We start from the raw sequence: 26,584 nt of genomic DNA on the forward strand, positions 1-26,584 counted from the left end.
ATATATATATATATATATATATATATATATATATATATATATGCAAGTGTGTGTTTGGAAACTAAATTAAACAATAAACCGTAATAACGGTTATAGAATAATATCGTGTACGGAATAAATGATAACTGTTTGGAGACAAGTTTGGCGAAATTATTGGTTTGATTTACAAGAATAGTACATGATTGAAATAATAAATGTATTTAGAAAATAATTTAGTGGCGTGAAACGAGATAATTACGAAATGTTGCTGTACGGTAACTATAATATTATAATACCCAACATTAATTAAACTCATAATTATGAAAGAATAGAAAAAATACAATTATTCCTTTGGCTCAAAAATAATGTAAAGCTAAAAAATAATATAAAAATAGGCAGTATAAAATCTCATGTGATGTGAGTCAATTGGCACATTTATATGTCTTACGCACAACATAAACGAATATAATTAATAGTTTCCCTAATGAAGTTTTGATTGAAAGGTCCATTTCCCCAGCACCCTCACTTTCAAATTTCGGATACAATCCGATCCCAATCGTTTGTAACTCGTTTTTACCTGATAGTACCTCTAATCCCTTCGTTTGTACCTTAACAGTTTTTAAGTTATAACTATTTTAATTGTAGGGGCACTGGGGAAATGCCTGCACCCCCACTTTCAAATTTCAGATCCGAACCGGTCCTAATCGTTTGTACCTCATTTGTACCTGATTGTACCTCCAGTCCCTTCGTTTGTACCTGAACAATTATTAAGTAATCCCTGTTTTACTTGGGATGTTACAAGTAAATCACACTTTTACTCTAGAAAATAAAAAATATTGTGTGTTAAGTTTAATTGTGTCTATGATACATACATTAACTTAGTTTAAGTTATCCCTATTTACTATCATGTATATTTTTAATATTTCTTAAGTTCGTGTGGTTAACATTTTTGAAATTTTGTGGAATTTTGCATTTTCCGCATCAGATGTATTTCCATGACTAGTGTAAGCTTAGGCATATATCATATTCAAATTTACAATATATTTTTAATAAAAAATGAACTAAAATATAAACGGTTGAATATAAATATATGTGTATGTAAATTGTGACGAAAGTTATACTGATCAACTTCACTTTAATTCTGTTTTAATAAATTATATACGTAATTTTTTTTGAATTCACTATTTAAAATATATATTTATTTAATTTCTTATTATTACTACTATTATTATGTTATTATTAAGTTATTTAGGTACATGTTATTTTCCGTTCGGATTATGACTTTGATTTTGTTCGGGCAATGATGGGTTTTCCCCATTTTCATTATCGGCGATATCGCCCATACATATATATTTATACAATATACATTTTAATGAAATATAGATATTTACACAATTTAGTCTTGTAGTGTTGAGAAAAATACTTTTATTTTATATTCAAATACTATTAGATTATTAGAATATAATATTTTTTGCCCCGCTAATATTTGACAGTTTTGGATTGGGTGGTAATGAGTATATTAGAGAATATGTATTAAAATAATTTACAAATACTTTACAAACAAGACTGGTTTTACATATTATTATGAATTTTTTAAATCATTACCTTGAAGAGAACAAAATTTTAAATTTATTACTTCTAATGCTTCACTTGATGACATTGTAGTTTGTATTATATAAATTAATAATACTAAATAATTAATATATTACAATTACAAAATTATTAAATAATATAATATTATGGCTGTTTGTTTAAATATAATATTTAAATGTAATCAACCGATTATGTGATAAGGCAACTGTAGTGACAATGTAATACTGATAGTGCAGGTAAAAGGCGCTGTCTCTAGACGCTTGTGATTTTCGGTATCGTGACTAAATTGTGTAAATACCTATATTTCATTAAAATGTATATTGTATAAATATATATGTATGGGCGATATCGCCGATAATGAAAATGGGGAAAACCCATCATTGCCCGAACAAAATCATAATCCGAACGGAAAATAACATATACCTAAATAACATAATAATAACATAATAATAGTAGTAATAAAAATAAATAAAATAAATATATATTTTAAATAGTGAATTCAAAAAAAATTACGTATATAATTTATTAAAACAGAATTAAAGTGAAGTTGATCAGTATAACTGTCGTCACAATTTACATACACATATATTTATTATTTATATTCAACCGTTTGTATTTTAATTCATTTTTTATTAAAAATATATTGTAAATTTGAATAAGATGTATGCCTAAGCTTACACTAGTCATGGAAATACATCTGATGCGGAAAATGCAAAATTCCGCTAAATTTTAAAAATTTTAACCACACGAACTTTAGAAATATTGAAAATGTACATGATAGTAAACAGGGATAACTTAAACTAAGTTAATGTATGTATCATTGACAAAATTAAACTTTCACACAATGTTTTTTATTTTTTAGAGTAAAAGTGTGATTTACTTATATCCTCCCAAGTAAAACAGTTATTACTTAAAAACTGTTAAGGTACAAATGATGGGACTAGAGGTACAATCAGGTACAAACGAGGTACAAACGATTAGAACCGGATCGGATCCGAAATTTGAAAGTGGGGTTGCTGTGGAAATGAACCTGCGGCCCGGGTAGATACGGGCACCTCGTCGTCGCCGGCGACAACAGTAATTCGTAGATGTCGATATTTTAACCGTCAACGTTTAAATTGCCTCACGTATTTATAATTTAAATATAGTTTTCTACATAAGATGATATATAAAATATTAATAATTTTTACACTATTCGTATGTACTCTAGAAAAATAAATAAATAATATACTTCATAAATAAATCATAATATGTAGCCTATTGGACATAGGCACTACTATATACTCACTTAATTTAGATGAGCGACGTTGAGTCAACAGCAGTTCAAAATAAAATAAAATCTAAAGATATAAAAATGTGTCACACACATCCACTATTTATACGAAAACTAATAATGCCGATAAGATAAGGCAGATAAATAAAATACAATACATTTCGGTTAAAATCACAGTTTGTTATTGTAATAACAATTCATTATCGACGGTAATGTTAAAAACAACAATTATTATTGATAAATTTCACGAATTTTATTTTATTTATATATACTAGCGACCTCTAAATATATTTAAAATAGGCTAGTTTTTGGTATACATATGTATTTATTTTTGGTAAAGGAACAAAAAAGTGTTTGTGGAGATCAAGCAAAAAACATTTTTTTTTTTTTTTAACCTATATGAATTAGACCACCTTAATGTATATTTACATTATTTATCACTTAATTCACTAGATTTTAATTTGCACGATCATTTAAAAAATATATTTAAAACATAATAATACTGTTAGAGACAAATTAATGTTTAAATTATTGATGATGTTTTATTTTCTCAAAAATAAATATCAAACTATTAGCAAGTTTGAAAGGTACATCTAAGGTATGACTGGGTAGCAATCAGACATAAGTCGTGATAAATTTGAATTGAATAATTAAAAACAAATGTTTGTACTTTTTTCCATCCAGTACACCAATAATCAATATGAAATTCCGAACTAAACATATTAGTTATTTAATTTACAAAATGGATATTTTACTAATGTAAATCTGAAATTGATTTTGTAAAAAAAAATTTAAAATATATTTTGCTATATAACTGTAAATTGTAATTTTTTTTAAAGAATTATTGTATATTTTCAACTTCAATGTGGTATTTCGTAACTAAATTAATTTATATGAATTAATAATATCTTAAATTAATTAAAAAACGCAGATTGGATTCATAAATGAAATAAAAAATAAATAAGCAACGTTATTGTTTTGTATAAATAATTAATTATAGAAATTATCATTTTTATCTCAAATTAATGTGTTTGTTTTCAATATAATGCAGTTATTGTTCTATTTTTTTTTTTTTTAACATAATATTTAACTTCTTTCACCCATCTTTTACCATCTTAAAAAAAATCCAAAATTCAAAACCGCCAAAAACTTTCAAAAATAGCCACTTTATAGAATTACTTATAAGTTACCCAGTGTATCTATATTAATTTATATTTAATTATCTTTAACACGCCATTTTTGTGTGAATATTTTTCCAGGTAACAGTATATAATAAAAATTAAATTTCTTATTTTGTTGTGTGCTCAAGCTGCAGTAGGTACATCAAGAATACACGATATGTGCATAATACCATGCGTATTGCATAGATTTACATACATTTATTATTTATATAATATAACACAATTTAATATATGAAAACGTTGAATGAACAATTTTTGAAATATTTAATTTAAAATATTTTAGGAATAAATGGCACAGACCTATGCATATTGATCTGCATCTGAAAATGCAATAATAAATTTCATTATTTTTTTTCAAAATATTTTAGAATTTATGCTTTGTGATTTGGAGTAATAATATAGGAAAAAATTGACAAAATTTAATATTACTTTACCAATATTATTGCTCGCGGTAAGATTAATATTTTTATTTTTAATAAATCCTTAATTTTTAGGAGAAATTATTTCGGTGGCGATCACTTCTTTAAACGTATTATTAAAATATGACTTCTTTGTACAATTCAACCTTTACTATTTTTCTAACTTTGTTATTATAGAGACAGTTTGTTGTTGCATTTATTTTTATCCTATTATAACATGGAGCATATATTATTATATAGATTAATACAACGACATGCATTTCAACCATTCTTTTCATTAAATACGTCATATTTACTCATATTAAACTTACAAGATATTAGTAACACAATTAATTTTTCTTAACACTATCGATGATTCATAAATTTAAAGTTATATGCAATTTTTCAAATCCATATTAACGCTCTGTTTTATTTATTTGACTCTAATATTTTATTAAATCATGTAAATTTTTCACATTAATTGTTGAATCAGTTGCCGTGTTATTAGTGGTAGCAACTTTTCGGCTCCCCTCGTCCAACAAACGAGACATTGGTTTCACGTAATTCATCAGCATAAAACGTGTTATCGTCAAACTATTCCAGTAAAAGACCTTCATCCCTCATATAAGACCATACGAATGTCAATATATCTTTCGTCTCTAAGGTAGTAAGTCCCACCCGGCTGACTTTTACTCTAGATGACAAAAGACCATTGGTCACGTATACATGTATGCACTCTGATCTGACCCGTGAGTCTGTGTGATATGTTTTCAATCTCTGTACCACAGGACAAATAGTGAGAATTAACAAAATCATTTATTACGATACCATACTGACATATTTTTGAAATCAAAGCCATAGTATAAATTTTTTTTTTTAATTTTAACCTCTCAAGTTTCCCCCTTTATCAAGCATTATATATATATAAGTAAGGTTCGTCATAAATTTTATTGTCATAATGCAATGGCTTAACACGGAATAATATGACTTACTTAGTTTCATAATTTATTTCTATAAACATAAAATTACATTTTTTTAGAAAACCAATCCATATAGGTTTTGAGTAGATTTTAACTCTAAAATTATTTAATCATTAACTATATATATCTATTAATTTGTTTCCCGTTGAATTGCATTCATTAACTATATGAGTTCCAGTAAGATAAAATTGACATAATGTAAAGTTATATGTTCTATGAATATTATTGATGCATTACAGTATAAAAATGATTCAGCAAATAAAATAAAACAGAAAAACATTCTGCGTATATTTATAAACCAATGAATTACTTTATTAGGTTGAATTGTCGATTTTTAACAAAAAACTTTTCGTTTATAGTACATAACATGTATAGTTTTACGTGCTGTAAGAAGAATTATCTTGTGCACTCTAAAATGTACAACAACATTGGTTAGGAAACTGTTCGAAATAAATAATTCATTATATAATATGACTACCAGTTATTTTGATTGCTAGTTAATGTTATTGACAATTTATTATTATTAAACTGTACGATAATTTATTTTTTATCTCTTATCCAATAGGTAAGTCAATTAAAAAAAAAAAAAAAAAAAGAAATAATAAATAAATAAAAATGCCCATCATTTCAATAATTGAAAAAAAATAAATATAATAATAATTATTTATGTTAATAAATCGTTTTTTTATTAATTCAAATGTCTTAATATTTTATGTACAATTCCTTTGGCGATAGGATTATTGCCGATTCATAAACATATATAAAAACCGTGCTGGTAAAGTATGTTCTTTACAGTTAAATTACATCTATTTCATGTCTTAACTTAAATATTTATAACTATGCAGACGTTTTGAACTTTATTTTAATAATGCGCAAAATAATACGCAAAAAATTAAATAATTTATATTGTAAAAACCCTGAAAGTAGCCAGCGCCTACAGGATGGTATCTACTGGAGCTGTCCTAGTGATATCAGGCATTGTTCCGATACACCTGATGGCTAGTGGTTGGTGTGAATTACGGCGGCTTCAAAAAACAGGAGCAATAGACGCACAGTGAACAACGATATTTGGGACCGATGACAACAAGAATGGGACGGAGAAACTAACACCGGTGCGTGGACGAAACGGTTAATACTTGATGTATGCAGGTGGGCAAACCGAGTCTACGGGGTAACTTGCTACCATATGACACAATTCCTAACTGGGCACGGGTGCTTCTGATCATACCTCCACAGATTTGCTCGAGCGGAGTACCCACATTGTGTGTCATGCGGGGACCCGTCAGACGACGCAGAACACACGTTCTTCAGATGCGACAGATGGAAGAAAATGCGCACGACACTAAAGAACGCAATAGGCGAGAATCCAGAATCAATAGTGGGGATTTTGCTAAAATACCGACCAAATTGGCATGCAGTTGAACAGTTCATCACCTCGATTCTAAGTACCAAAGAAAAAGAAGAACAGAGATAAAGGAATCGTCGCAACCAGCACCACATTATAGCACCTACGGAACTTGTAGTATAAAAACGGTTATTTTAATTATTTATCTATTGTATTGTAATCTTGTACACTTTGATGTTGTTATTGTTTCGAATTTATATAAATAAACGATAGCGGACCGGCGGGAATGCAAAGCATAGGCAGTTCTCCCCCGGCTCAACGTTCAAGATAAAAAAAAAAAAAAAGAAAAAAAAAGTAGTAATAGTAGTTAGTAGCTGCGTATAAAAATCGATTTTGTGATATATACTCGTATTTATAAAATGGTATTTAAATACATTTTCAAAGATTAAAAAGTTATGTCTGCTGAAATTAAAAATGAAATACTATACTAATTAATGTTCTTCTCTTCTCTCTCTATAAGATGAACCTAGCAGTTATTGATTTATAACAGTTGTATTAATTGTGATAGTTAAAAAAATCTGAGTGAATAATCAGATAACTCAGTACTTAGGTTAAACGAACGCCACACCAACATTAGTTAACTCTGATTTATAAATGTACAACATATCAAATCTCTGTTCAGTAGAACTAACGTTGAATAGTAAAATTTTAATATTAGAATAAACTGACTGATTAAACATCAAGTTCTTCCCTTCGATGTATGCAAGATGGAGAAAACTTACGTAGGTCTGATTTCCTCTTATACGATTTTTTCGTTAATGAAGAATTATCTATATATTTATTTAACAAGTAAATGTTAAGCATAGACGTAGATATAACTTCATCAGTCGTAAAAATATTTTAAACGCTATTCTGGAAGTCAAACAAATTATTTTCAAACAAAATGGAATTTTCTGTTTTCCGCACACAAGCTTTAAGTTATTCTAAACGGGTCTTACCCAAATCTGAGTTCTACAAGTATTATAATAAAGATACGACTACGTTTTTTCAATGTTGAAGCGAATACGTAGCTTATACGCGCGTCATGTGCACTCATAGCATTCACCTCCAGTTCCCGTGGGTATCATGTCCGACGGCATAGTGGACGTCTCTTCGGTCTCCTCGATGCCCAACACTTGATTAGACGTAGGAGAGTCCAACCATGAAGTACCGTCATCTGGATACGGCGTATCACCATAACTTGAATCCGTAATATTAGCAGTGTCCGCCATTTTCCCTTTAAACCATTTCCCTGCAACGAAAAAAAAAAAATCCTCAAGTGCTACTGTAAACAACACCAGACAAATTAGTGCAATTATGAAATCATTCTAATTGATATCCAGATAAGAAATTAGTTTAATTTAGTTTATCAATGTACGATGAGAAAGAGCGATTCGATTTTCGTTTTTGTTTTCGGATTCACAGTACAGGTAACAATTATAGTCCGATTCTGTCTGATAACAATTGTTTTGTTTCATACGATATACGCAACTTCATGTATATTTTTGTATTCACTATACTTACGGTTATAATGAAAATGGTAATAACATTAACGGAAACATGTTTTTATAAAAGGACAAATTATAATATAATTAATATATCGTTAATTACATTTTTAATAAGCAGTTTTTATAATAGTTTTATTTATAACTCAGTTGATCTGTTGATTGATAATAGGTTAAAAGTTATTGATAGCAAAATTCTATTACATTACATTTATATCAATCCAAAGGCACTATATAAATAAAATATAACGCTACTATATAATAAATACTTTGACTACCAAGTTTATGGTACAACATTTATACAATACTGGCTCTAGAAATGACTATTATTAATTATTATGCACTAAACTGAATACACTGAGTACATAAAATGTTATTATGAAGGCCATATTATATAGTCCTGGTGTGAAATAAAAATAAATTTTTTATATGTAATATCAAATTATAAATTTTTATAAAACGTCATTTCCTGGGAAATAACGACGAATAATATACATAATAGTTGCAATTACAAATGTAACTTATTTGAGATTTTATAAAAACCTTTTTAGATAATAATAATTATTTTAGTAACTTAATATGTATTCCTACTTAACATTCATTACTTACATTCAATGTTATTTAAATGTTAAACGATTTAAAACTATATACTTATACCCTTACCATTGAAAATTATCTAGAATTTATATAAAGCATTACTATCATGTGTTATGTTCAATTATATTATACAGGAAATTATTTCAAAATTATATAAATATCATGTTTTAATAATTACAATGTATAAGATGTTTACATCAAAATCATTTATAAGAAACTTAATAGTTTCTTTAGAAACTTTATAGTTCATAATATAAACTCTTTTTTGTTAAAATGATGATCAAAAGCTAAAAAACCTAATTTATTTTAATCGCTTTCCAGTAATCATCAATCAAAAATACGCACCTATTATAGAAACTGTTCTCAATTTGTATTGTGTTTAGTTATTCAGAGGGGATAATTTGGTTATGAGCCGTGGGATAAAGAATTAACTATATAAGAAAAAAAATTAACTATGTCATTATGTGTTCAGTTATATTCACTCGTCTGTATCTTAACAGTTCAAATCTGAAAGTTATTTTATTAAAAAAATAAAAAAAGTTACAAAAAACTTTAATTTAAAACGAACAATCGTGATTTTAATTTCAATGACTTGAACTCCATTTGAGAAATACCTTTAAAAAGCACTTACACATTTGTACATTGCTTAATTAATATTAATTTATAAAATTCGCAAACACATGAATAACTTTGATACAGAAAGGCAATTTAAAATTTATAATATTAACTATCTCCCCCTGAGGCTCAAAAACCATCAGCAGTAATTGTAGTTTTCTTATTGAACGAATAAGATAAAAATTTAATTTATTTAAATCACCACAGACAATGTCCATTTACAAACATTTGAAAATACTTTGCAAGAGAATATTTGTATGATATGAACTCAAAATTAAATTTCTATGTATAATTAAAATTATTATTATTATTATTGAAAAAAAAATCATTTTATAATTATCATTCAAAAATCGAAAATTGGTAAAGTTTGTAATGATAAATATAATTTTTAAGTAAAAAAAATTTAAAATATTATTTTATCTTCATTTATACTATATACGTATATAAGGGTAGGTGTATACATTGATTAAGTAGATAAATATATAATATCTTTCCAAATTAAAATTAATTATAATATAGAAGATGGTTTGTAATTCGTTATGTGTATTAAGTTAACGTATGAATAATAAGCTTTATGGTGTACTATACTTTTATGTACAGTCCGGTGACCTATGTAAACTCGGGTCACATTGTATTAGTTATAATAATAATGAGCAAATACAATAAAGCCAATGGTATTACTTGATTGTTTTGAAAACATATATTATAAAAAACACAAACGAAACATGTGTGATGAAAAAACTGTTTAACTTTTTCCTTGTACCTATGAAGTCACATTTCTTAAACGATACAACCTCTAGTAAATCCATATTATGTAGAGTAAAATGTTAATAAATCTACAAACTAATGGAAATAAATAATAATTATGTATTGGTAGTGTTACATATATAACTTTTGAGTCAAAAGAATCAATAATTAACAAACGCATCTGTATTGCTTAAATATCTTAAATTGTATTCATACGATATTAAAAATTATATCACATTATCTTAGAAATACTAACATATTTTTTTCCCTACAGTTATTAGAAAAATCCATTCTTAAAAATGTCCTTTAAACATTTGGCTCTTCCGGGAAAACGTAATGTTAGATGTTGCACGTTTCAGCGATAATGAATATCAGTTAATGTTTAAACTCAAGATGATGGTTGGTTCGGAATCGTTGGACTGAAAAACGGCGTAAGTATTATAACAATTAATTAAAACTGACAGAAAATTACGTGACTGTATGTTTTAATTTGCAAATATATGAGTATTATCCGTACTATATGTTATACATATATTATAAAACGCACTTTCATGATACTTGCAATAAATTTAATGTATCAAATAATTTTCATTTCATTTCAATAAAAAAAATGTGTACAATGTCTAAAGTCACATATTTGAATGCATTTAAATGACGTTTTTTTTTTTTTTTTTGTCAAAACATAACTGTTAGTTTGTGTTTGCATGCATGTGTGCATACAAATATAGGTGAATAATTTACATATTGCTGTTGTTTATCGTTTAAAAAATAAATAATCGAATAATTAATTTTTAAATAATTGATGGATAACTCAATAACTTATAATAACAAGAATGCCAAAATAAACAATATTATAATGATTTATTTGAAAAAATAATAACGGGCTTTGAGATTTGTAGTTAATTAAAAAATAATACAAATAAAAATAAATAAATAAAATACTAAAGTTATTCTTTATAATTCCCGAGAACATTAAACAACAAAATTTAAACCGTTGTAATTGTATTTTATAAGTTTTAATAAAATAATAATTTTGTAAAACGATTTTATTTTATAATAAATTAATGGTACACTGTGTAAGTAATTTATCATGTTACTGATATGCATATTCGTTTAAATTAATATTAAATAATTGAAAGTGTATTATCAATAATTAATTAAAAAAAACCAATCAAACTTATTAATATGTAAGATTGTAAGCCGATTGTAAAATCAGCATTAATTATTTTGAAGTATATTATAAATTTATAGCTTAAGTTAGGTATATTGTATTAAATGAGAACTATTTGAGTATGGAAAAAAAAGATCATTATTTTATAAAAATCATAATATATTATATTTGATAATTTGAAAAAATTTCTTCTCATTACGGTGTAAGAGAACTTAAAATCACTATTATATCATAAGATTAACGTCTTCTTATTTTAGAAAAATATTTAGTTTGATGGTTATAACTGTATAATATTGAAAAATATTCAACCATTATGCTTAATATCCAATATTTTTTTTAAATTAAAAACCAAGCAAATATTTTTTTTATAATTATACGTATAAATTACAAGGCATATTTTAAATTTAAGCAAATTGTTCATAGTTAATAATACGATAGTCTAAGCAATGTTTTATAAAAATATTATACTATGACCTAGTTATCTTTTACTAAAAAATATTTTGTTTTAATTTTTTTTTTAATTCGTTGATTGGAAAGTTTTATCATAATTTAATATTTCCAAACACTTTTTATTCCTGTCAATTTTTTGAATATAAAATAATTAATACAAACGTCACTTTTTCGATTATCATCGTTTAATACGATGGGAAATAATAATAATTTATAATGTTCCGTAGACATTTATTATGTATATTACTAACTGTTAAGCGAACTACATAAAACTGTATACTTGAAGTATGGTAATGAGAGGATAAAATCTATTTTTTTGCATTGACAGAATAAAAACTTTATTTCTTTTTAACTATCCGTAATGCGTCATATTCAAAACAATCGTCCGTAAGTTATAAAACGATGAAGAATGTAATGTTTCTTCATCACTTCTCAACTTGACCCACCAAAGTACAAATGCATTATAACGTCGATCTACTGTTCGCACTGTAATAAAATGTACTTAAACAGTTTCCAACTGTAAAGAGTCAAGTTTCTCGAAATGTTAACAATAAATCTTTGAGGAACCAAAAATTCATGTATAACATAATACTATATATAATGAAAATACTAGCTCGTGTTGTTTGTACAGATTTTAATGGGAGTTTGGTGTAAAAATCCATCTCATAATTTATTACGGATCATTATGCCACTGAAATTATTGTTCACACACTTCGGTTGCATCCGAATTGAGTCCCGAATTTGAAATTATTACATTAGTTGAGTCTCGAATTTTTATAAGTACTACACTAGTTCCTGAATATTTTTTGGTTAGTACTATATTATACTAACATTTTCCTTCTCATTTTAACAGACTTAGGACTGTCTATGATCTATTTAGACAACAGGTATGGTTATTAACAGATATTAAAATGTTTTTTATAGTTTTTTTTTTTGTTCTTTAGTTTCTTTTCCATTATTTTTTATTTATATTATATAATGATTTTAACATTTTTAATATTTTTACCAACACAGTTCTAATAATTTATATTTTATAGGAAAATAAACTAAAAACAAAAAAAAATCTATAAAATTTTTTTTTAACCATACCTGTGGTGTAAATAGATCATAGACAGTCCTAAGTCTGTTAAAATGGGGAGGAAAATGTTAGTATAATGTAGTACTTACCAAAAAATATTCAGGAACTAGTGTAATACCTAAAATGATTCAGGACTCAACTAGTGTAGTACCTGTAAAAATCCGGGACCCAATTAATGTAGTACCTATAAAAATCCGGGATCCATCTAGTACACTACCTGCGTTTAGCCCCAAGTACTCGGGACCCGACTCGAATACTCAGCTCTCTTCACACTTAATGTATATTTTATTAAGTTAGATATAATTGTCATGCGTATCGTTTTTTCGCGTTCAAATTCCCGTGTTGATATGCATTTTTAATAACAATTATACCATCCATTTTCATAGGATATAATGATATCCAATTTTATTTCAATATATGCATTCGAATTTCTATCTCGATTGCATATAATATAAATTATGCCGCACGAAATTTACATTGATTCCTTAATTAAAATAAAACATTGTCACGAAATGTCATTTGAAGTTTACTCGAAATCGATGATACGTATATAGTTTAACGTCAATTATCTTGTATGAACACGAATAACTTTAAGAATTAGTACACTTGAGCATATGATATGTTTAATATGTCTGTAGGTTTTAGAATGATTCTGCGAGAAATAACAGATGTGGGGTCGCTACTTGCTAGCTATTTTACAGTTCGTCAAGTAAAATCACTTTGTGTAATCAATATAATTATATAAACCGGCGACTAGTTGTATTTGTAAAATGACAAAGATTATAGTTCACGTAGGGTTATTATAACTTCTTATTTATTTATTTATTGCGCCTGGTGTTGGAAGAAAGGAAAACTAGAAAGTATATTTCATATGTTCCATTGACAATTTAATTTTTTAGTTTTTTTTTTTAAATTTAATTTGGTTCGTTTCGATAAACGTCTTATATTTGTATTTTAGTTTTTATTTGTTTTTTCATCCATTCCTTCTACCAATCATTCATTGTCAAGTTCTGAATAGAAATATTTAAATATATTATATTTTAATTGAATGTTACAATAGTCTTATGTTACGTATTACCAAAAAGTGAAAAGTGTACGTACATTATTAAAATACCACTGATTCCACTTCATAGTTTAAACATAATGAAAATACATAAATACTTTCAAAATTAAACAAATACTAAATTATAATTTATTTTTAATATATTATATACAATTTTAATAATCATTATTTTGCTGCAGTGCGGTTGAAACATGAGCAAGCGATCTTACTGGTCGGAGTGTAATCAGACAAATCGGTATACGTTCACTGGCGTACAATTTGATTCATTGACAAGCAGCAAGTAATTTCGTCTAATGCAACCAAGGCATAAATATAACCTCACAATATATTATCACTTTTTTTTTTTTATTTTTTAACTAGGAATATACAATATGTGCTTATAGGCACAATAAGAATATGTGATAATTTATTTATTTTTTTTTTAACATGAAGTACGTGAGGGAAGAAGCCATCCAGTGATAACACTACCTTTTTTGAATTTGTTTTTATTTTTTAATTACTTTTTTATTTTTTTTCTTTTATTCATTAAGTAAGTCTCTGCACCAGTTTCTTTTAAGTATTCGTGAGGGATTACCAGGAATTGTACGAGTGGCTAGATTTGAAATGAGGGGGTTGGGGTGGGAGGGGAGTCTGTTATAAAAACGTTTATATATTATAACTGCTTCAGCGTGAACAGTTTTTATTTTTAGATCGTTGTATAAAGTAGAATTGGACACATATGGTGGGGCATTAGTGATTGTGCGTAGGATTTTATTTTGAAAGGTTTGTATTTTGTTTATATTAGATTTTTTAACATTGCCCCACAGTTGGAGGCCATAAGTCCAAATCGGCTTGATTAAAGATTTGTATATGAGTAGTTTGGTGTTTAATTTAGTGTGTTTATTAGATTTTAATGTCTTAAGCGAGCGAAGACGTTCATTTGGAGCGAGTTTTTTGATTTGATAAGGGGTGCCCAGGTGAGGCGGCGATCAACAATTAGACCTGTCGCGAACCAATTGGTGACACGACACACAATAATAATAATAATAATCACTGACACGATAGAAGTATGATGGTAATGGCTAAGGAGCCATATATTTTACGAAAACGATCGCACGAATAATAATAATAACAATAGTCTTGTCGAGAACGCACGAGAATAATAATAATAATAAAATAAGTCAATCAATATGACAGCGAAAGTCGTAGTTCTTCGATGTCGTACGTGGGGTGATGTGCGTTAGAGTGGCGATGCGAACGTACCAAAAGTTGACGAACAACAGTCCGTCGTTCCGATGACACTTGCCTTCGGCGGTGCCGATGCCCCGCTCTCCCCGTTCCTTAAGGAAGGTGCGGGGTGTGACGCGTCGGTATCGTGATCCGCGAACTATCGGCTGATTAGAAGACTATAAATACGATCGGCGGCGTCCGTTGTGGTGAACGGTCCGCGTCAGACCTAAGTACTTTACTGATTGGGTTGATGGGATTGAGATGTTACTAAGAGAAACTTCAGGACAAGGATAGAGGCGAAGAGTAAAAGTGGTATGTATGGACTTCGATTGATTGACCTTAACTCGCCATTTTTTATCCCGGTTTGACATTAGCTCAAGGTGGGATTGGAGATTTGAAGAGACAGTTTGTGGGTCATCGTGTATTGACATAACTGCCTTATCATCTGCAAACTCTGCAACTGATGTGTATGGAAAAGAAGGTTGATCTGCAACATATATATTATATAATATCGGAGAAAGTATACCATTAATATCAGCAACGTTTTACAAGGACTATCCAAACTTGATTTGAAAATGATGGTCAGTAAGATAAGATTCGATTAGTAGATAGTATGTTGGGGGTAGGAAACATTTAAGTTTTTACAGTAGACCCTCATGCCAGACTTTATCAAATGCTTGGGATACATCCAGGAGTACGGAGGAACAGTATTTTTTCTTTTCGAGAGAAAATGATATGGCATCTACTAACCTATGTATGTGATGAGTTGTGGAACGAGACGCGCGGAAACTGAATTGAGTGTTTGGCAGGATATTATTGGAAGTAATGCATGGTAAAATTATTTTTAGGACAAGTCTTTCGAAAATGGTAAAATACTTATAGGTCTGTAGGAGGAGGGAATATCAGGAGGCTTTTTCGGTTTTGGAAATATAATTATAGTTGAAAATTTCCAAAGTTGTGGAAAATAAGTCAGTCTTAAAGAAGTATAAAATAAAACCATGAGTAGAATAATTGCTCTTTTTGGAAGACACCTGGCAACATCCGCTGTAATTAAGTCATAACCAGGAGGGTTTTTAAGACTATATTTTTGTATTGCAAATTTAACATAATTTGGGGTGAGTGTTTAATAGGAAGAGAGACAGGGAGAGGGCTATCAAGGTAATTTCTTACTAAAATTGTATGTTGGGGTTCTTGAATGTCGGGATTTGGGGTGAATATTTGAACAAAGTAATTTTTAAGCAATTCAGCTTTGTCTGCATCTGAAACAGCAAGCCCACGGGCTGGATTTATTTGTGGGATATTCGGAACTTTACGTTGAAGGGATTTTTTTGTGGCAGTTCAAAGACTACCATTATTTGGTGTCAAATTTGAAAGATATTCGGCAAAGTTTTGATTTTTGTGATAGGCCAGAAATTTCTTTAAAGAGTTAGTTAGATTGTTATAGTTTCGTTTGTGAGAGGGAAGACGAGTGCGTTGATACAGAGCCCGTGCTCTACGCTTGTTAGTTATTATGAGACGAATGTGTTCAGGAATTGAAGGAGAATAGTTTTTACGCGGCTTAGGTGTAGTACTAGCATCCCACGCTGCTGTTTGGATTACATTTATAAACTTATTTATGGCATAATAAATTTCTTGGGTGGATTTTAGGCTAACCTTGAGGTCAATGTTTTGGTTGACCAAGTCATGGAATTTTTGTTTATCAGTGGTTGAGTGAAACAGTTTAGGGGGTGAAGGACGGATTGATGGAGTAGCACTAGTAGTCAGATGTACTGCTGAGTGATCCGAGGGGGGTTCAAGAAGATTAATAGTCGTGTAGAATAGATTATATGGTGTATTTATAACAAAAATGTCAAAAATATCCGGTTTTTTGCGTAGGGAGATGGGCCAGTATGTTGGATCTGGTGGAGCTTGAATATTGCAGTCTTTTTGGATTATTAAGTTATGAAGGACCACGCCTCTAGGGTTATTCGTACGACAGCCCCAATTATGATGTTTGGCATTGTAGTCACCGCCTGTTGTAAAATTATGACTAAGAGTGCTAAAGAAATCGACATAATTTTGGATAGTTAAGCCATGACGTGGTGGGGAATATATTGCTGCTAGCTATTGTAGTTGGAATGTTATTTAGATGTAATAATATGGCACAAGATTGTAAATAAGGTTGGCAGAAGTTTGGAAGTGTTTGGAATAATATGGAGGATTTAACGTAAATCATTGTTATCTGGGTGATTATTTTTTAAAATATTGTACCCAAGTATGGGAACATAAGAATATTTGGTGAAGTGTGCTTCTGATATTAGAGCTATATCAATACGCTTTTCTTGGAGTACAAGCTGTAATTCGTTTATATGATTTTTGAGGCCATTTGCATTGAATAAGAGGATAAGAAGGGAATTGTTTGTGAGAGAAGACATTATTTATCATCATGAAGTTTTGAAATTACTTTAGTTAGTAGGGTGATTAAAGGATTTATTAATTGCTTAAATTCATCAATGAAGGTTGACATTATTTGGTTAATGTCTGTACCCAGTGGTGGATCAGTATAGTTGGGGTGTGAGTTAGAGGTAACTTGGACGTACGTATGCGTCAAGACAGAAGGGTTTATTGAGGAGGCTTTCACTGAATGGGTATCTTTTACATCAGAATTTTTAGAATTAAAATTAACAGTTAACTGGTTACTTGGTTCTGGATTTTTTCATCGTTGAAGATCTCTGTAGACAGAGCAGCCTTTATAGTTTGATGGGTGTTCTCCAGAACAAAGAGCGAATTTTGGTGGGATATCTCGGGAATTTGGACAAACCGACGACGTATGAAGTACACCACTGCGGACGCAACGAGCCGGATAACCAGAATATGATTTTGTGTGCACATATTAATGACAATTTGTACATCGGCTTATCATTTTAGGTATATATAGTTCTTCTACTTTAACTCTAGTGTGGAGAAGTGATGAAAGTTTAAAAATACCATTGTATTGATCGGATGGTTCAAGGTCCACAAAGAATAGTGGAAGTGGGTGCTTGTTTATCTTGTGAAGTACTAACCTGACATCGAATAGACGTTGTTCGAGCTCAGATTTTATTAACTCTGTCGACGTAGTTGGATGTAAATTACGAATGAAAACTCGTAAAGGCTATTCTTCTTTCAACTGAAATGTGTGAAATTCGGCTTTTTCTTCTCTTAAGAAGTGGACCAGTTTTCTATAAGACTCTGTATTAGCTGTCATGATTTTGAGGCGGTCAGTCGAGGCTTTGCAGTAAAAATTATCAACACCAATCAATTCAATAAGTTTTGTGTACAAGCTGGTAAATTCTATTACGCCCTTAATAAAAATTGGTGGAGGTAGGGGAGCTTTAGTTCCAATGTTAATGGATTTGATAGGATTTTGAAGAACATCAGAAGCGTGGGTATCATTCAACTGAGACTTCGAAGAAAGAATTGGATCTTCGTGAAAATAATTGTTGTTTTGATAAAATTAATTCAAACAATTTTATTTTACATTAATAATTATTATTATCACTTTTGATATTTAGAATAATAATATTCGTTTCCATTAAATAACAAACATATTTTAACGAGCAAATTAAATCATTTGGAATGTAATAATTATGTTGTGAAACATATTTAAATAACTCTCAGTCAACGGAGACATGAAATAGTTTGGAAAATTCAAAATCCCATAAATTAACAGTAAATAATTAATTTTTCATATAAAATAATCAACTGCAACTGCAAATGTGGTTATTATAACGGTGAAGACATAAGTTTTTCAAAATAAAAATTTTAGAATATTTAAGCAAGTTCAAAAGAATTTTGAGTTTTTCAACATATCAAAATAAATTATAGTAATATTATTCGAAGGAAAATTAAAAACTTATATTTGATATTATGTATTATGTTTAATTATGTTATATTTTTCAACCGATTTTCTATTTACTGAAGCTTATTGTAAAATATGAATGATTACTAAATTTATGTCTAAATATATACACAAGTATCTATAATGTTTTTTTTCATCTTTTCTTAGCTCTTTACTTTCCGATTTGAGTAAACAAGATTTTGACGTTGATTGATTGTAGATTTGGTTTAAATATTTTGAACTTTGCTAAACATATTTTAGTGGAAAATAAACTTTTAATAAATAAAACATATATTAGGCAAGTAATATACAGGGTATCTCAAAATAAACGTAATAAACATCCCCTACCACTTATGGTTATAACAGCCACTTCATTGCACGAGAATTCTGCCATTATTGTCCATTTCATAGACTTGCAAATACTCGTATGTTATCTTTATAATTATTTTCAAAACTAGTAAAATTATCCAAAAAATACACCAAACTGTACAAACTGAACTAAATGATATGTGCTGACATTATCATAAATATCTACACAACTACTCGTTTAAGGATCATCATAGAACTTAAAAATCGAATTCAACATTATTTATATAAATATATTAAAGTTTATCAATGTGGACGTGTTTAAAATAAAAAATAATTAAATAAATATAAATTATCAGTATAAAATTATAATATTAAATTGATAGATTAAATTCACAATCCTCTAAAATACTGTAAGATTATGACAATTATCAATCTAAGACATTCAATTCGTCTTAATATCAAAAATTATTAAGCCTCTGTATTTTAATAATGAAATTATTATTATTAATTTTTTTTTTTATTATTGAGTAGAATTTTGTTATTATAAATTTCTACGTGGAAGGTAATTTAGGGAGAGATTATTTATATACTCAAAGTTGTTATTTTATATAAGTAAGTAATTTTTCTGTTATAATTTTTTTAAAAAAAATATTAAGCATGAGAAATTTTAGTTTTGCACTTTTAGTTTGGTATTTATTTTTGGTAATACCTACCTAACAAGTATTACCTCACATAAAAAAAAATATATACATAATATGTAATTTTGTATGGCACAAATAATATTTAATCTTTAATAATTGTTTATACTTAATAATTTATAATTAAATATGAATTAGATTTTTTACATATTTTTATTTTTATTTTTACATTTTAAAAATATAAAACTATAATTAAAAATTAATTTTTTGTTTGTCTGTAAACAATGCCATTACAAAAATACGTATTTCGATCGTCTTTAATTACTTAGGTTCTTCGATTTTTTATTACATTAATCGTGCTACATAAATATTATTCTTAAATTATTTTGAAATATAACACTAGTATCGTACTGTCAAAGTGATTCTTCAAACGGCATCTCTCAAGTAATAATATTTTTCCCAAAAAGGAAGGGAATAAAATAAAACAATACACTTTACCCAATAAGTATGCTGTTCTATCACAGTATCACAGGAGATAGATGAGTTTTGCCAGTTTCCAAATCTATTACAGTCATCAACCGAAAAACACCGTCTACCAGTTAGGTATGAACTTAAGATAAAAAGTGCTTTGTCGCATCATCCTTTAATTTTTTATCTTATTGGAAGGTATGATTATAATACTCTAACTAAGGCAACATCAGAAATCATCGGCCTATCGAGTTTTCAATTAAAGACGACATCAAATTATTTAATTAATCTCACATAGAGTGTAGATAACTATAAAATCGTAATTTATGTCAAACTCAGAAAAACTATTTTATGTTTATATTAAATACCTCTTTCCCATCACCAACCCACAAAACATACAATTTAGTTTAGCAGACGAAGGTCGTAACGTGATTCGTTTCACTAACATCATCAAGCGTAACACAAAATCCAATTTGCCACTATTTCGAATCAGCTTAAAAATCACCTATTTTTAAACTAAACCACCTACTCTATTCAAAAATAAAAATTGAAATCCCAAGGAAAAGTTCTTTCTCACTCAGTGAAAACAGTGTCAAAACTGCTTCCACACAGCAAACTACTATTACAATAACGCAGGCTGTGTTAAGTGTAGTTATGGACACCTTTTTAGTGATTGCCAGCAATCACCATCGAACCATGTTAGATGCGTATTATGATCATGGTAAAATACAGCATCTTTTAAAATGGTTATCGGGTAAACATGAATCCTGCAATACCAATAAAATCCAAAACAACTAAACATTCACTCTACTACCCATTCCATAAAACAACGCCCCTAGCATTAATTTAACACCAAAAGTGTTATATGCCAGAATTATAGCCAATACTGCACTACCCAATCAATCAGTTAATATTATCACTACATTTCTTAATGATCTTAACACTAAATCCTTACTTACTTTAACATCTCTACTTAAAAAAAATTCTATAAGTTTACTTTTATAGCTTTACCGCAAAAAAACTTTAAATAAAAATACTAAAAATTATAAGCTTTTAATAACTTAAAGCGAGATCTAAAATTGTACACTTAATTTAAAAAAAAAAATGTAATGTTGATTTCATAAATTGGTTACTTTCATGACTCAGACGGAAAACAATTAAGTGGATATAAATTAATTTAATTTTATGCTTTTGAAAGTGAAAATGTTTCATTATTACATTAATACACTTTATATTATTCTATAACATAATTTCATATTTTTTTCTCCCTCTTAATATATTTAAGTGCAATCAATCATTTAAAGTATTAACATTTTTACTGGGTCCAGTCTTTTTAAATAAATAAATATATATTAGTATCCTCAATCCTTAGTATCCTTTTGATCATTTAATTACATTTCGTAACAATTTGATTTACTTTTATTTTTATACTTATATAAATGAAATAACGTTTCGTTAGTTGTTTATAAAAATTAATGAATACTTTTCAATTATTTTTGAGTTAATTACGAAAAAAAGTTTTTGACAGACGTGCTCAATACAATCGTAGCATCTAACATATTTTTAAAAGCCCAAACACATTTTCCACGTAATAGATAAATTACTTACATAAATCGAACTATTTGTGAGTTAAAAATAATTAGCCGTGGATGATAGCATTTTAAAATGGTTATTGATCGGTGCTGTTTTATTGCGTATAACGATTTTTTCCTAAAAGTATTAGAAAATTTCCAATTCGTGTACCACAAAACCATAGTTGTGAGTTTAATTTTCTTCTTGCGCAATTATTTGCGAATCTTTGCTAATAATTAAAAAATAATAAAAAACAAATTGAAGTTAAACACTATTTTTGGATTCATGATCAAAAACTTGAACACTAAAGAGTTCGCAACAATATTTTTTATTAGTGTGATTCTATTAATTTACGTTAAATGTTGCAATCATTAAGAATTATAATTGGAAAATTCACGTCACGTCCGTACAATAAGATAATATATAATTGAATATAGTACTCGGCTCCACAATTTTATCACATAACTGGATGTTATATAATGGAGGGATACATTTTTTTTTTTTTAAAGAATGAAATTACTTATAACTCTTTAGTGTACAATAAATATAAAACTAAAATCTTTTATTGTGAAAAAAAAAATAATCATAACTTAGTATTCACGTAGGCGTAGGTAATTGAAATATGTGTTTATAATTATAAATATTCGTAAAAATTACAGTTATAAATATAATTCGTAAGTCTACCTATCACCTTTTAATTGATTTTAAACATTTTTCTTTCCAAACCATTTTTACCAATAATTATTTATTTTTTATTTAATTAAATGTGTAGTAAATTTTTACTATCAATTCATATAATTACAAGTTTTGTACAGATATGTCTCAAAAAATGATATAATAAAGTGAACAATGTACTTAATAGTTAAAATATACACACCTACTTGGTTCGAAATTATTTAACTAACCACGTATTATAATACGTTAATAATTATTAACCAATAAAATGAAAACTATGTTTCTTTACTACATGTTATATTTTGTATTGTATTCCATTACGATGATATAACATTATGAGTTTTACAAAGTATCAAACAATAATAAAGCGTTATTATAATTTGCACATTCCATTAGTTAATTACGTTAAGTAACTTTTTGTTTTTTTTACATTAAATATTAATTTAAAATTATTTAAAATATTTTAGTTAGTAAAACTAGTTCCTAACCTTCAAATTCCAATTATTTAGTTTCGAAATTTAATATGCATACATTTCAATAATATTATTTATACAAGAAGTATAAAAAATTTGTAAAAAATAAAATTTTTTAGGCAACGTTTTTGTAGATTATACAATATAGATTCGGTAAAAATAATTTTTTATAGTTAATAGATAATTTCAAAATTCAAATTCCAAGTAAGATATTTTATATAGGAGTGAATATTTTCTGTTATAAAATCAACCATAAATATATTTTTATTCGTTCGAAGTATGAACATATAATACATAATTTATACAAAATTATAATTCTTTTCATCTTTCTATATATTTTAAGCATCTATTGTCGAAGTAGTACAAAAATATTGATCTTAAACTATCTTAAACCACTTATTTTATGTTCAATTAACTACATTTTAATATAGATCAATTTTTTGAAACGAAGAAAGCTTTTAGGATAGATTTTATTTAAAAAATAGTTCATGATAAGCATATAAAGTTTATGAAAGTGGAGTGAAAAATGTGTTTCTAACACATAGTTCTAATAATTGAAATATAATAAAAAACGTATAAAGTGTGTTCAACGATAAAGTTAACACGAAATATTTCGAACGCAAAACCTTGTATGCAATTCGGGTTTTTTCTAATGCATAAAGGACATAAAATTACATTACAAAAACCCGAATTGCATACAAGGTCATGTGTTCGAAGTATTTCGTGTTACCTTTTTCGTTGAACACACTGTATAACATTTATTATTTATATTCACGTTAAATACATTGTTACTCAAACTGTTATTTTTATTATTTATTATTAAAATGTTGATGGCATTTTTGTATTTTTATAACTATCAAACGCAATTATCAAAATTAATTATTAAATACTGAATTTATCAATATCTAAATAAATTAAATATGAAGTACACTGAACAATATTTGTATTACTTTTTAATTCAATACTTATTTTCTCAGTAAATTGTATATTTATGATAAAATTATTTTGCATAAATCAGATATTAATATTTTAATCGTTTTTATCGATATGAATTTTTAAGTTCATTTTTTAATCACTCATAATTTGTCATTCATAACGATGAAATCAATTATTTATGTGTAGTCGGAATAATTAATTATTAATTTCATTAAAATAAATACTTTATTCAACATTGAATAAATAAATTAAATTTTTCATGTTGAACTTGACATATGTAATACTAATTTATTATAAATCAAAAACAAATATTTTTTAAAAAAACATTAAAATTATTATAAGAAAAATAAATTCTAATAGGTACTTCATTCAATATTTAAAATATTTATCATACATTTTAATTTTATTTAAATATTAAATATATATATCTACATTGTGTAGGATATTTTTAATGTATCATTATAAATTATCATTATATTATATGAATCAATATTTTACTGAAAATTTCGATTGGTATTAACAACGATGATCAAATTACAGTAAAATAATTATTTATAATTATTATTAAAGAAATAAAATAAATTTGTTTCCATAATTCATGATTTAAAAAATACTTAAAAAAAAAAATTGTAAAACAAACACTCACATCACAATAATTCAACCGAAAAATTAAAATTGTTACTCATCGTTCAAATCCCCTTTTATACCGAGTGATTGGACATCATTTCTACAACCGCAAATTGATATCATATAATTTTTACGCAATTTATTACGAATTTCCTTTTTGTGCATATTATATGTCGTAATACAGCATAATAGTTCTCATCTCTCTAGCAACGGCGCGCCGTTTTATTACGCCGCGGCAGAATTTGGTCCGGGTCCATGTACCCGAAAATACAGTCGCGCATTGTTAACGGTAATAAATAATTTATCATGCCGTTTACCGGGTGGCAATGGGAGAAATAAATATTTGCGACGTCATCAACCACGTGCCATCGAACCGTGGAACCCGTATGCGTTCTATGAAATTGGAACATACCCCTAAACGAAGAGCAATAGTAGTACGCGGGCCACCGTCGAGAGGGATATACGATAGTTTAAATAATTTAATTTTATGTGTTTACCGAAAACATATTATGATTACATTCTTAAAGTATATCATCATGTAAAAACGTGTAATAATGATTCAAATAGAAACTATTATCCAGCGTTTAACTATAATTGAAAACACAATACATCAAGTTGAAAATCAGGATGTATGGCCATTCAACTCTAGCTTGACCCAAGACATATACATATTTAATATACATACATTTAATTGATTACAAACATGGAGAAAATAAATCGCTAGATAATAGTTTTCCGGTGTAGACGCGGACCAACCATTTTATGCTGAATACTATTATTTAACAAGTTCCAATGGAAATTAATAATTTATATAATATCATTGATAATTCGCAGTCAATCATTATTAACACATAGTTATTAACTCCAAAAATTCAACCGTGTTATATTTGGTATCATAAATAAATACAATCATACAATATAGTGAGTATTGATGTATATAACAAGGTTGATTAAAATTATTATCAAAACTTACTTGAAAACCGGGGATTATGTATGTTCTTGTACTGTACGCTGAAAATCCTATATATATATATATATGTATGAGCTCGATTTTTCAATGCAATGCAAAATTAATTTCTACAAAACTGTACTTTTTTGTCTGTAGCACATTGGATATATACTTTACATCTAATAATATTTATAATAATATAACAATTTTACATTATGGATAATTAACTATCATTTAATAATGCATGATATAATAAATAAAATAAAAAGAGCGAGACTCCTAGGTTGGGTTAGACATCACGGTCAGTCTAGATATAAGGATACGTGAATGGAGATGCTATATTGGTTTTTTAAACTTGAAGTATATACACCATTACTCTCGAAAAAACGATTCTAAGTGAAAGAGTTCGGGTGTATCAGTTTAAATTTCTTGAGATGGTTGATATAGTGCAATAAGTTAAGTTGAAATTTTAATGTTCCAGCTTTACCAAAAAAACATAATACATTTAAAATGTAAAATATTCAAACATTTTAAGAATCTTTATACCTAAGTATAGTACAAATTTCATTAATATTTTTTGAAACTGTAATTTTCATAGTTAAATATCTGTTATATGCTTAATGAAAATTTGTTGAAATATCGAATTGCGTAAAAATGTATTTTTTTTTAATGTATACAAATAATTTTTGTGACTTTCAGGTACATAAAATAAATTTGTATTTTTTTTTTTATTACACAAAAATCATATGAAAAATTCTACATTAAATTTTCAAGCTTTAGGTATGAAAATTAAAAACTATGAGTTTTCGACTAAAAAAAAAGGAACATATTTTCTTGATTTTAGCATTTTTTCAA

General features: G+C 27.4%; 1 protein-coding gene across 5 annotated transcripts in view; it reads right to left on the reverse strand.

Annotated features, from left to right (window-relative positions):
- The window catches only part of LOC112689440, a 132,017-nt gene that overhangs the window by 46,196 nt on the left and 59,237 nt on the right, over positions 1-26,584 (reverse strand). For all 5 annotated transcript variants that reach the window (XR_003149127.1, XM_025563161.1, XM_025563169.1 and 2 more), the window contains one exon: positions 7,855-8,040. Coding sequence is in view for 4 of the 5 variants with exons in the window: in XM_025563161.1 (XP_025418946.1) it covers positions 7,855-8,040 (186 nt within the window). In the remaining variant the exon portion in view is untranslated. The remainder of the gene's footprint in view (positions 1-7,854; positions 8,041-26,584) is intronic.

This window comes from Sipha flava, unplaced genomic scaffold (assembly GCF_003268045.1).
Source record: "Sipha flava isolate LNK unplaced genomic scaffold, YSA_version1 112_pilon_pilon, whole genome shotgun sequence".
In the NCBI taxonomy this organism is placed as follows: domain Eukaryota; kingdom Metazoa; phylum Arthropoda; class Insecta; order Hemiptera; family Aphididae; genus Sipha; species Sipha flava.